Here is a 14,050-nt window from a genome sequence, read left to right on the forward strand (position 1 = left end):
TCTGCAGTGATGTGGGAGCCCAGAAAAATAAAGTCTGACACTGTTTCCACTGTTTCCCCATCTATTTGCCATGAAGTGATGTGACCAGATGTCATGATCTTAGTTTTCTGAATATTGAGCTTTAAGCCAACTTTTTTACTCTCCACTTTCACTTTCATCAAGAGGCTCTTTAGTTCTTCTTCACTTTCTGCCATAACGGTGGTGTCATCTGCATATCTGAGGTTATTGACATTTCTCCCGGAAATCTTGATTCCAGCTTGTGCTTCCTCCAGCCCAGAGTTTCTCATGGTGTACTCTGCATATAAGTTAAAGAAGCAGGGTGACAATATACAGCCTTGACGTACTCCTTTTCCTATTTGGAACCAGTCTGTTGTTCCATGTCCAGTTCTAACTATTGCTTCCTGACCTGCATATAGGTTTCTCAAGAGGCAGGTCAGGTGGTCTGGTATTCCCATCTCTTTCAGAATTTTCCACAGTTTATTGTGATCCACACAGTCAAAGGCTTTGGCACAGTCAATAAAGCAGAAATAGATGTTTTTCTGGAACTTTTGCTTTTTCAATTATCAGCAGATATTGGCGGATATTGATCTCTGGTTCCTCTGCCTTTTCTAAAACCAGCTTGAACATCTGGAAATTCACAGTTCACGTATTTCTGAAGCCTGGCTTGGAGAATTTTAAGCATTACTTTACTAGCATGTGAGATGAGTGCAATTGTGTGGTAGTTTGAACATTCTTTGGCATTGCCTTTCTTTGGGATTGGAATGAAAACTGACCTTTTCCAGTCCTATGGCCACTGCTGAGTCTTCCAAATTTGCTGACATATTGAGTGTAGCACTTTCACAGCATCATCTTTCAGGATTCCAAATACCTCAACTGGTATTCCATCACCTCCACTATCTTTGTTTGTAGTGATGCTTCTTAAGGCCCACTTGACTTCACAGTCCAGAATGTCTGGCTCTAGATAGGTGATCACACCATCGTGATTATCTTGGTCGTGAAGATCTTTTTTTGTACAGTTCTTCTGTGTTTGCCTTGGAAACGAACAGAGATCATTCTGTCGTTTTTGAGATTGCATCCAAGTACTGCATTTCGGACTCTCTTGTTGACTATGATGGCTACTACATTTCTTCTAAGGGATTCCTGCCCACAGTAGTAGATATAATCATTACAATAACCTCAGATAATTAAAGTACACATGAAGTACTACAGGTACACACAAGAGGGAAAAGAGACAACCCTCTGGGCTACAGAGGTGTCAGGGAAGCACCCTACAGGGGATGACATGTGAACTGTTACTAACGGGTAATGCGGAAGTTCACCAAGTAAGGGAGATGGAGAGGATGTAACTGGAAGACCCAAAACATAACACACTGAGTGTGTACCTAGTCGCTCAGTCATGTCCGACTCTTTGTGATCCCACGGACTCTAGCCCACCAGGCTCCTTCACCCATGGGATTTTTCAGGTGAGAATACTGGAGTGGGTTGCCATTTCCTTCTCCAGGGGATCTTCCTGACCCAAGGATTGAACCCGAGTCTCCTGTGTCTCCTATTTTGCAGATGGATTCTTTACCTGCTGAGCCACCGGGGAAGCCCCGAAGCACTGAGAGGTAGTGACAAAACTCAGCATGGGTAAAAAGGTAAAAGAATGGGGAAGCCAAGGCTGGAAATGCAGGAGCCAGGCAATGGACAGCCACAGGGATGTGAAGCAGGAAGCTGACAGGCTCAGATTTATGTTTTGGTTAAAAAAAAAGTGTTTACTTCAGCTTAAAGGATTAAGAAAAAGGGGTAAAGAGGAAAACTGCTCTGCTGCTGCTGCTAAGTCACTTCAGCCGTGTCCGACTCTGTGTGACCCCATTGACAGCAGCCCACCAGGCTCCCCCGTCCCTGGGATTCTCCAGGCAGGAACACTGGAGTGGGTTGCCATTTCCTTCTCCAATGCATGAAGGTGAAAAGTGAGAGTGAAGTTGCTCAGTCGTGTCCAACTCCTAGCGACCCCATGGACTGCAGCCCACCAGGCTCCTCCGTCCATGGGATTTTCCAGGCAAGAGTACTGGAGTGGGGTGCCATTGCCTTCTCCAAAGAGGAAAACTAGAACAATCCAAAAAAGGACTGATCAGGTGACAGATGATGAAGTTCTAATGACAAGGGAGATGACACATGATGTCCTGGAAGTGAGAATACCCTGGAAGTCAGGAGACCTGGGATTCTGGATGGGTAAAGCTCATTTGTTTCTCTCTTCTTTCCATGGAGAATCAACAGTGTGACGACAAGCATACATTGGGTGCTGGAGAAACCAAGATGATGTGGCCCAGCTCTTATACACCAAGAGCTAACATCCTCATAGGAAAGAAGGGGTGAAAAGGGGCTATTTTTATTTCCCAGCGTGCCTTCCTCTCCTTCTTTGGTGTTAACAGGGCTCCAATTTCCCTTTGGGAAAAACCCTCCATCTCTGACCTACCCTCCCTGCAATTTGAGTGAGAATGGTCATACTCCAACCCTACCCCACAAGTGGGTGAGGGAACTAGGCCAGGCTGATAGAAGCATCTCAATACCCTGAACACAAGGACTGATTTGGGGAGAGAAACATGCCTCTAACCAGGCCAACAAGATCACGCCTGGGGGAGTCAGAACTAGTAAAGAAGACATCACCACCTTCTTCTGAGATCCTATGGGCTTAAGACCACACACCCCCAGGACTGTCAGAGTCCTCTTATACCATCAGGGGAGCGCCTATCTAGCATGAAGTCACCAGAGAAAAGCCAAGCCAAGAAACAGGGAAAAAGAGTGATCCGATGACATCTTTCGAGAAACTGGATTCGGCCATGTGCTTATCCTTGACATCTAAGTTGTCAGTCAATAAATTCCCTTTTTTGCCACAGTGAGTTTGTTTGCGATTTTGCCAGTTGTGTTTGAAACAGTGCTGACTAATTCAGGGGAATGACACAGAATCCTATAACTGCAATACACTGTGAGGGGTACAATCACAAGGACCCCTTGTGATTTATATGGTACAAGGAGCACCAGGAGAATGCAATCAATTCCATTTGGAGGTAAGATAAGTTAAAGAAACGTTCACAAAGGAGGTGATGTTTCAGTGAAGTCCTCAAGAATTAGTCATCTGGCAACAGGATAAGGGGCAAAAGAAGATTCCGTGCAGAAGAAACAGAAGCAGAGGGAAAGTAGGGAAAAACATGGAACGTTTGGGGAAGAAAAGACAGTCCACTGTTCTAAAGCACTAAGTTCACAGCAGAAACATTGCGCAGGAACGTATATGTTCTGGGGGTGAATCAATGGGTGACCAAATCAGACCTTAACCTCTCATTTAATCTCTCTAGACCACAGTTGCTTAATAGGCAAAATAAGGTAGATCAAGGGGAAAAAAAAATCAATGGAAATTGACAAATGTTAAAAGACCTTACCTGCTGATAGAATTCATCGTCTTTGGGGGTCAGGTAGGGAAGCCACGTGTCTTCAAGCTCTTCAAGAAGCCTCAGTTTCTGTTTAAAAATAATGATTATAGGTGACTAAATTATAAACAGACTCAAAATATAAGACAATGTCTTCTTTTTTTAACTTTTTATTTTGCATTGGGGGTACAGCCAATTAACAAACAATGTGAAAGTTTCAGGTGAACAGCAAAGGGGCTCAGTCACACACATACATGTATCCATTCTCCCTCCAAACCCCCTCCCATCCAGGCTGACAATGCCTTATTTTTCTAATAAAAGAATACCCTCCAAAAGTTAGCCGCAACTTTAGAGGAAAAAGCCAGCCAAAAGTCAGTTATAAAATGTATCAACTTAATTACATATGCATTTAAATTACATCATATAAAATATTAACTTAGAAATAATTATTTTATTCACTCTCACATTTCAGGAAGCAATTTGCTTCACTCTTTAATACCAGGATCTTTTTCTTCATTGCTAGAGTCATCTTTTGAGTCATCTCATACAGTTTTCCAGAACAAACCTTTCTATCTGTAAAAACTGCTTGAGACAGCAGTTTGTAAATCCTTACTTTCACTGAAAATACCCAACTAAGCCACAAGGATCCAGGGTCAAAGTATATGAATTATTTGTTCATCCTGTAAACATTTATTTGAGATCATATCCACTTCCATATTACTTTTTAAAAGTAATCATTTATCTCTAGAATAATTACTAAACCTATGTTGAGCATCTTTGCCTCTTTTCTTTTCCAATTTGATAAATCTTTTCAAGCACCCACAACCAGCACTCATGAGGCTATCTCAAGACACCGTGTATTCCCCAAACAGTACCAGGCAGTTCAAACAAAGTAACTAAGAGAGGACCCCATATTACAACATACTTTATAAGGAATCAAATACATCTAAGATGACACCTTTCTTATGAGGGATTTTTTTCAAAGAATATTTGACCTTATATTCAAGCATACATGATATATTTGTATATGTGCATATGTAGCATATAAAGAGCATATATATGTTTATTATATATGTATGTGTGTGTGTATATATATATATATATATATATATGTATATATATGTATGTTGGAGAAGACTCTTGAGAGTCCCTTGGACTGCAAGGAGATCCAACCAGTCCATCCTAAAGGAAATCAGTCCTGAATATTCATTGGAAGAACTGATGCTGAAGGTGAAGCTCCATTACTCTGGCCACCTGATGTGAGGAACTGACTCATTTGAAAAGACCCTGATGCTGAGAAAGATTGAAGGCAGGAGAAGAAGGGGATGACAGATGATGAGATGGTTGGATGGCGTCACCGACTCAATGGACATGAGTTTGAGTAAGCTCCGGGAGTTGGTGATGGACAGGGAAGCCTGGCGTGCTGCAGTCCATGGGGTCGCAAAGAGTCAGACATGACTCAGCAACTGAATGGAACTAAACTGATGTTTATTGATGCTTTCGAACTGTGGTGCTGGAGAAGACTCCTGAGAGTCAGTCCCTTGGAGAACAAGGAGATCAAACCAGTCAATCTCAAGGGAAATGAACCCTGAATATTCGTTTGAAGGACTGATGCTGAAATTGAAACTCCAGTATTTTGATCATCTGATGCAAACAGCTGACTCATCGGAAAAGCCTCTGATGCTGGGAAAGGTTGAGGGCAGAAGGAGAAGAGGGCATCAGAGGATGCGATGGCTGAAGGGCATCACCGATGCAATGAACATGAACTTGGGCAAACTTCAGGAGATGGTGAGGAACAGAGAAGCCTTGCGTGCCGCACTCCATGGGGTCACAAAGAGTTAGACATGACTGGGCAACTGAACAACAACAACAATGTGTATACAGACACACAGACACACAGAAATCATCTGGGTGCTACAGAAATCTTCTGAAGGACAAAAAAACAGAAAAGGCAGAAACAATTGATTTTCAAATAAAACTGCAATGCAATGCATATTCAGGCTGTTATCAGCCATTGAGGAACAATTTTAAGAATTAAAAAATGGTATACCTTACTCTGGGTTAATGCAGCGCTAAGCCCTAAAGCAGGACTTGGAAAACACAGACTAGACTTTAGCCTCAACCCACCCCAACGGGCACTGTCTTTACGCAGTGGACAACCTGCTAACCCAGACAGAGGGGCCCTGAGAATCACCTTCCCCACGTCTGCACAGCCTTCTCACTAACCCATCAGAGAGTGCTTGTGTGCCAAGTCGCTTCAGTTGTGTCCAACTCTTTGCAACCCCATGGACTATACCCACCAGGCTCCTCTGTCCATGGGATTCTCCAGACAAGAATAATGGAGTGGGTTGCCATGACCTTCTTCAGGGGATCTTCCTGGCCTAGGGATCGAATCCGCATCTCCTGTGGCTCCTGCATTGCAGGCAGATTCTTTACTGCTGAGCCACCAGGGAAGCCCCAACCCATCACAGAGTTGTCCAGAGCAAACACCCTATTGGGCAGAACTCAAGTTATTTCCAGATCTTTTGTATAATTATCCAAAGTGAATAAAGAGAGAGAGGGAAAAAAAAAAAAAAAAGAGGGAAGAGAAAAATAGCAACCACTTGACCTAAGAGAGACAAAACAGTAAATTTACTCTTATGCAAAATTCTAGCCTGTCTATCTAATTAAACTTTCTGCTTTGTCTAATGCTACTCTAAAAGTAGTTTTTCATTTATGATAATAAGACTGACTTACCAGTTAAAATGGGGCTTCCCTGATGGCTCAGTGGTAAAGAATCCGCCTGCTAACACAGGAGACCAGGGTTCGACCCCTGGCCTGGGACAATCCCCTGGCGAAGGAAATGGCAACTCACTCCAGTATTCTTGTCTGAGAAATCCCACAGACAGGGGAGCCTGGCAGGCTACACTCCATGGGGTCGTCCAAAGAGTCAAGAAACGCCTTAGAAACTAAATGACAACAACAACCAGTTAAACTATGAAGAGTTTTCCTTTATGAAAGACCTATCATACTAACACAAAAACATTGGTTTAGATAAATCACTGGTTAAGTGGCTTATCTGTTTTCTACATCAGCTGTTATTTGAGACACAGAAAGAGCTAATGATGTTTCCATGCCTATACTTGTACATTTATGAACTCCAGCACAAACTGACTCAAAATCTACACCTCAATTTTCACTTCAAGCTCAGGAAAGCCTGCATTTTCCTATGACTCTTTTACCAGTCCTTCCTACAGACAGAACATTTAAATGCCAAAAAAAAAAAAAGTTTTAATGTTTAAAAAATGTTTAAAAGCCTTGATGATGGAAATGCACATGATATCTCAGACCTTGAGATGGCTCCACCTTACAAATACCACCTTAAAATCTCCTCAGGAGAACCCAAAAAGCTAATCTGAATACAAGAAGGAACACAACGATACAGATTCATATTAGGAATTACATATTCCACCTTGACCAGATTAAACAGCAAGAGACCTGGCCCAAAGAAGAACAAGCACCCCTGGAGGATGAAATTCTGTTTATAATTACTGTTTATACTTGTTTCTACTTCAGCTGAATTATTATAAAAACAATCAGCTCAGTTGAGGTCCAGTGTGTCAGACAGACATAAAGCATTATAACCTGGAGGGCTCTATTGAGAGGATAAAACTCTTTTTTATATAACGATAGAAGGAAATGGCAACCCACTCCAGTGTTCTTGCCTGGAGAATCCCAGGGACGGGGGAGCCTGGTGGGCTGCCGTCTATGGGGTCGCACAGAGTCGGACACGACTAAAGTGACTTAGCAGCAGCAGAAGTCTATACCTGTTCATCTCAAATTCTGCTCCTCCCCCTCCCTTTTCCTTCTGGCAACCGTAAGTTTCTTTCCTATGACTGTGAGTCTATTCTGTTTGTAAATCACTTGGATCATTTTTTTAAGATTCCATACCTAAGTCACATCATGTGACATCTGTCTTTCACTACCTGACTTACTTCACGCAGTATGACAATTTCTAGGTCCTTCCATGTTGCTGCAAATGGCATTATTTCATCATCTAATGGCTCAGTGATATTCCATTGTATGTATGTGCCATGTCTTCTTTATGCATTCCTCTGTGGATGGACACTCAGGTTGCTTCCATGTCTTGGCTACTATAAGTAGTGCTGCTCTGAACACTGGGGTGCACGTGTCCAAAAGGATAAAATTCTACAAGAATATCCCTATCATAGAGCAAGCAGAATATAAGTGGTCTCCCTCCCCTGGCAAACACTGTGAGCATTGTTATATCTCTATGACAGGAGAGAACAGGCCACATTCGACTTAAGGCCACATGGATGAAATCTGCTCTATACATCAACATTCACAACCTGTAATTCTACTGATTAACTAATGAAATCAATTATAAATGATTGATTTATAACTTAAAGCAATAACTTAAGTTGATAAATCACTATTTATCAACTTAAAAAGAAGTTTTGGGCATATTTGCCTTGGTGAACTCAATCCGGAATGATTATTAAACTGCTTATGAACATCACACATTTCTTAAAAATTAACATTGCTTTAAGAAGAGGCAAAGTCATGCAGGCAGAACAATGGAGAAACAAGCCTTCTCATACTCGGGAATGCAAAATAGCACAATCTCAATGCATGGCACAGACAATTCCTATCAGAATTCAAATCTATTCCCTTTGACCCCCAAATCCTACTTCTAAAGATTTTTTTTTATGGGTACCATGTTCAGAAGAATGTACATACACCAGATCACAACTGGCAGAACAGAAGCTTGCTGCTGTTGCTGCTGCTGCTAAGTCGCTTCAGTCATGTCCGACTCTGTGGGACCCCAGAGACAGCAGCCCATCAGGCTTCCCCGTCCCTGGGATTCTCCAGGCAAGAACACTGGAGTGGGTTGCCATTTCCTTCTCCAATGCATGAAAGTGAAAAGTGAAAGCGAAGTCGCTCAGTCATGTCTGACTCTTAGCGACCCCATGGATTGCAGCCTACCAGGCTCCTCCGCCCATGGGATTTTCCAGGCAAGAGTACTGGAGTGGGTTGCCATTGCCTTCTCCGAACAGAAGCTTAGAAACATACTAAAAACCACTTAACTGTATGCTTTGAAAGGTTGAATTTTATGGTGTGTGAATTAACTAAAAAAAAAAAAAGATTAGAAACAATGCCAGTGTATGTCCATAGAAGACGGTTAAATAAATGGTGGTACATCCACACGATGAATACAACACAACAGTCAACAAGAATGAGGAGGCTCCCTTCAGTGACATAAACAGCTTTCCAGGATACCTCGGGACGTGAAAGGCAAGGGACAAACCATCTGCTTGTATTTGCATAAAGAAACATAAAGGATTTGTGAGAAACTATTTAAGTGGTTCTCTCTTGGGGACGAGGGCTTCCCGGGTGGCTCAGTGGTAAAGACTTCACCTGCAGTGCAGGAGATATGCAGGAGACGTGAGTTTGATCCCTGGGTTGGGAAGATCCCCTGGAGGAGGAAATGGCAACCCATTCCAGTATTCTTTCCTGGAGAATGCAATGGACAGAGGAGCTTGGCGGGCTACAGTCCATGGGGCCACAGAGTCACACGTGACTGAGTGACTGAGCAAGCACGCACATGTGCTGTCAGGGACAGGGGTGGGAAACGACAACTAGAAGGGACCACAGATAGAGCAAGACAAGACGGAAGATTTCTTTCTGTATTGCTTTGATTTCTGAACTCTGTAAACATATTGCCTATTCAACATATGTCCAATTATCAACTCAAGTATTTGTTGCCGTTCAGCCACTAAGTGGTGTCCAGCTCTTTGCGACCTCATGGACTGCAGCTCGCCAGGCTTCCCTGTCCTCCACTATCTCCACTACCTCTTGGAGTTTGCTCAAGTATATTACCAATTAATTCTTCACATGGAACTCAATATAAAGATGAAGACAATGTGATTTGGGGCTTTATTTTAGAAAGTGCAGATATTTGTGATGCATGATAAAGTATTTCAGAGAGAGACTCGAGGACTAGCACAGTAGAGTGAAGAGGGGAAACAAAAACAGCTCTGACAATTTCTTTGTGTCAACTGTCAAGCAGTTGGTAAACAGACACAATATTCAAATGCACTCTGGAGTGGAGGCAGAAGCGGCTCCTGTTTGACTGTCAGATCTGGCTAACGGCTGCTCCTCAGCCTGAGATACAGATAAATACACACAGCTGGGCCCTCCAGCACACCGCTCTGCTCACAGGCGTCTCTGCTGTCACCCTAGTGTTAAATACATCAAGCAGCTCACGAATGTCACATAGAAAGCCAGAGGGAGAGCAAAGCTGGCTCTCCCACCTGCAGGAGGAGCATCTCAAGACCCTTCCATGAGGGCTACACCCATCTACCTCCACAGCTCCTGCAAGGAAAGGATAGCTAGACACAGGCCTTAGGTAAATCATGGGTGCGACTGTGCTCAGTCACGTCCGACTGTTTGTGACCCTATGGATTGTAACCCACCATGCTGCTCTGTCCACAGGATTTCCCAGGCAAGAATACTGGAGTGTGTTGACAGTTCTTACTCAAGGGGATCTTCCCAACCTGGGGATCAAACTCTCATCTCCTGTGTCACTTGCACTGGCAGACAGATTCTTTACACTGCCACCACCTGGGAAGCCCATGCTGCTGCTGCTAAGTCGCTTCAGTCGTGTCCAACTCTGTGCGACCCCACAGACGGCAGCCCACCAGGCTCCCCCGTCCCTGGGATTCTCCAGGCAAGAACACTGGAGTGGGTTGCCATTTCCTTCTCCAATGCATGAAAGGGAAAAGTGAAAGTGAAGTTGCTCAGTCGTGTCCAACTCTTAGAGACCCTGTGGACTGCAGCCTACCAGGTTCCTCCGTCCATGGGATTTTCCAGGCAAGAGTACTTGAGTGGGGTGCCATCGCCTTCTCCAGGGAAGCCCATATCACAACTCAAAACCATAAAGGCTGGATGTCAAAAACTTTATCCCTAGTAAGATTCTGACTCACTGTGAAAAACTAACTTGTACCTGAGTTTCCATATCTTATCAAATAGGCATATAGTTTGCAAATCTTACAGTAATTACATAGAAAGATTAACTAGATCATGACTTGTAATGGGAAGGTGTATCTCACCTACAAATGAAGTGTATTTTCCCACTGCTGTCGCTTTGGCTTCATCAGATTATGCAAACAGCTGTTCTTCATACATTTTTCATTTTCCACATAATTTTTACACTAGGAATCATATTTTGTCAGGTTCAGTAAAAAATAAACTTTATCTGAGTCTTCAAGATACAATCACAAATAAAAGTTTATGAAAGTTCACTATAAAAATAATCACCTAATCTTCTGAGGGTCTCAAATAATAAGTGGGAAAAGTGACTGAGTGCTTCGGCAGGGCCTTAGTGAGAAAGGAAAGCCTCCCCGAGGAAGACTCTTCAAAACTAATACCAGAAAGACAAGTGAGAAGTAGCTAAGCCAAAAGAAGTATAAATAAATATTTCATGTATCCATGTGACATGTTTGTTTTAAAAAGAAAAAGTATCTCACCAAAGAGCGTTCAAGGGACTTCCTGGAGGTCCAGTGGTTAAGACTCCAGACTCCCAATGCAGGGGACACAGGTTCAATCCATGGTCAGGGAACTAGTTCCCTCATGTACCATGGTGTGGCCAACAGTAGAATTTGCATCCTGATTCTATCATTTCCTACATGTAGTACCACACCTGAATCAAGCTCTCCAAACCTCTCTTTACTTATCTATAAAAAACCCTGCTTCACAAGGTATTGTGAAGATTAAATAAAATTGATCATATATTAGTACATTTTAGAAATTATAAACTATGCAGCTATTAGGCAAATAGTATTCAAATGGAGGAAGGGTCCACAACAAAACTGGAGCACCGAAGAAGCCTGTTAGTTCTAACACCAGTACTACAGGCCTACATGTATGATTTGGGATTAGTTTCTTATCTCCCTGTGACATATATATGAAGCAGTACATATAGAGATCTAAGAATGTCACCAAGCACATAAAAAACCCTCAATACACTTTGGCAACCACTTGCTGCTATCATTTACCCATTTCCAAAAAGGACAACTTCATTTATTACTTGTGAATTATCTACAAGCAATTCTGTGTATAACCCATCAAATGTCATAGATCAATGCCACATCAGAAACTCAGATACTTATTTTCCTGGACAAACTACAGAAGAACTGTCTAACACTCCATGAAACTGTATATATATAAAATGCCTCAATTAACTACAGTGGTGATAAAAATAAAAATTGCTGTGAAATTTTAGAACAGATGAAAAAACAAAGCCTCATCCAGAGACATAAAGTGACTGGCAAGAAATTACACTACTGGTCACAACTCATAATCTCATTTCCTAAGTATAAAGGTCATTTCCACTACACTATACCACACAACCCTAAGATTAGAGAAATCCGATCTTTCAAGAAATGTTCGATTTTTCACTATTAAAATTTTTAAAAAACCATATATAAATGCAAACACTTTACACAATTTTAATTAAAATCAATACTACTTTTAAAATTTAAAACCAATGCTACTTTAAAAATTTTAAACTATAATCACTACTTTTGGACTCTCAAGTCCTCACTGCTTTGGTAGTTCTACGATGCTTTCAAAAATTTTGTTTTTTAATCATTTCTTGTTCAGTTTCTAATAATGGGAGCCTATGCTGTAGTAGACTAAAAATCGAGCCACAGTTTAAAAAAAAAACAAAAACATAAACCACAAAGCAGGAGAAATTCTCAGGAAGATTCTGCCTCAAGAGTGGTACAAAGTTAGCCCTGGACTACCGCTCTGCTCCTTTATAAACAACTTAAAAGTAAGACTGAAAGGATCACACTAGTCAAAAACTATTACGCATGGAAAGGAAGACAACACTATAAGGCAAGGTAATATGACTGATAAAGAAGATAAAAGTCAATCGATGGGAACTGTCGCCAAAATGGAACAGATGACAGAATTATTGTAGTAGACAAGTGCAGTAAAAATAGCAATATAACTGCAGACCATAAGTTCAAGAAGTTGGGAAAAGATGGAACATGGTTAACAGAGAAAAAGAAATCAAGCTTCCATTTGTCCTTCAAAAATGAAGAAAAAGACTTTTCCAGACAAACACTGAGGGAATTCATCTTCACTAGATCTGCCGTATAAGAAATGCTGAAAGGAATTCTGTAAACTGTACTGAAAGAACACTAAGGAACACAGAAATATACAACACACTGATAACATATACAGTAAAATCCAAAATTCCAATACTGTAACATGGTGATGTGCTAATCACTTATCTCTAGTATAAAGGTGGGTTAACCACTTATCTTTCTTTAGTTCTTCTTCACTTTCTGCCGTAGGGTGGTGTGTGTCATCTACATATCTGAGGTTATTGATATTTCTCCTGGCAATCTTGATTCCACTTTGTGCTTCATCCAGCCTGGCATTTTGCATGATGTACTCTGCATAGAAGTTAAATACGCAGGGTGACAATATACAGCCTTGACCTATTACTTTCCCAGTTAGGAAATCAGTCTGTTGCTCCATGTCCAGTTCTAACTGTTGCTTCCTGACCTGCACACAGATTTCTCAGGAGGCAGGTAAGGAGGTCCAGTATTCCCATCTTTTAGAAATGTCCACAGTTTGTTGTGATCCACAGAGTCAAAGGCTTTGGGGTAATCAATAAAGCAGAAGTAGATGTTTTTCTGGTATTCTTTTGCTTTTTCGATGTTCCAACGGATGTTGGCAATTTGATCTCTGGTTCCTCTACCTTTTCTAAATCCACCTTGAACATCTGTAAGTTTGCGGATCATGTACTATTGAAGCCTGACTTGGAGAATTTTGAGCATTACTTTCCTAGCGTGTGAGATGAGCGCAATTGTGCAGTAGTTTAAGCATTCTTTGGCATTGCTTTTCTTTGGGATTGGATTGAAAACTGACCTTTTCCAGTCCTGTGGCTACTGCTGAGTTTTCCAAATTTGCTGGCATATTGAGTGCAGCACTTTCACAGCATCATCTTTCAGGATTTGGAATAGTTCAACTGGAATTCCATCACCTCCACTAGCTTTGTTCGTAGTGATGCTTTCTAAGGCCCACTTGACTTCACATTCCAGGATGTCTGGCTCTAGGTGAGTGATCACACCATCATGATTATCTGGGTAGTGAACATCTTTTTTGTACAGTTCTTCTGTGTATTCTTGCCACCTCTTCTTAATATCTTCTGCTTCTGTTAGGTCCATATCATTTCTGTCCTTTATCGAGCCCATCTTTACATGAAATATTCCCTTGGTATCTCTAATTTTCTTGAAGAGATCTCTAGTCTTTCCCATTCTGTTGTTTTCCTCTATTTCTTTGCATTGATTGCTGAGGAAGGCTTTCTTATCTCTCCTTGCTATTCTTTGGAATTCTGCATTCAGATGCTTATATCTTTCCTTTTCTCCTTTGCTTTTCGATTCTCTTCTTTTCACAGCTATTTGTAAGGCCTCCTCAGACAGCCATTTTGCTTTTTTGCATTTCTTTTTCTTGGGGATTGTCTCGATCCCTGTCTCCTGTACAATGACACGAACCTCCATCCATAGTTCGTCAGGCACTCTATCAGATCTAGTCCCTTAAATCTATTTCTCACTTCCATTGTATAA

General features: G+C 41.7%; 1 protein-coding gene across 4 annotated transcripts in view; it reads right to left on the minus strand.

Moving 5' to 3' along the window:
- Positions 1–14,050, minus strand: part of FTO (FTO alpha-ketoglutarate dependent dioxygenase) — a 423,247-nt gene that overhangs the window by 309,125 nt on the left and 100,072 nt on the right. For all 4 annotated transcript variants that reach the window (XM_005890937.2, XM_070388423.1, XM_070388422.1 and 1 more), the window contains one exon: positions 3,420–3,497. In XM_005890937.2, coding sequence (XP_005890999.1) covers positions 3,420–3,497 — 78 coding nt within the window. The remainder of the gene's footprint in view (positions 1–3,419; positions 3,498–14,050) is intronic.

The sequence above is a fragment of the Bos mutus genome, chromosome 18, assembly GCF_027580195.1.
Source record: "Bos mutus isolate GX-2022 chromosome 18, NWIPB_WYAK_1.1, whole genome shotgun sequence".
NCBI classification, from domain to species: Eukaryota; Metazoa; Chordata; class Mammalia; order Artiodactyla; family Bovidae; genus Bos; species Bos mutus.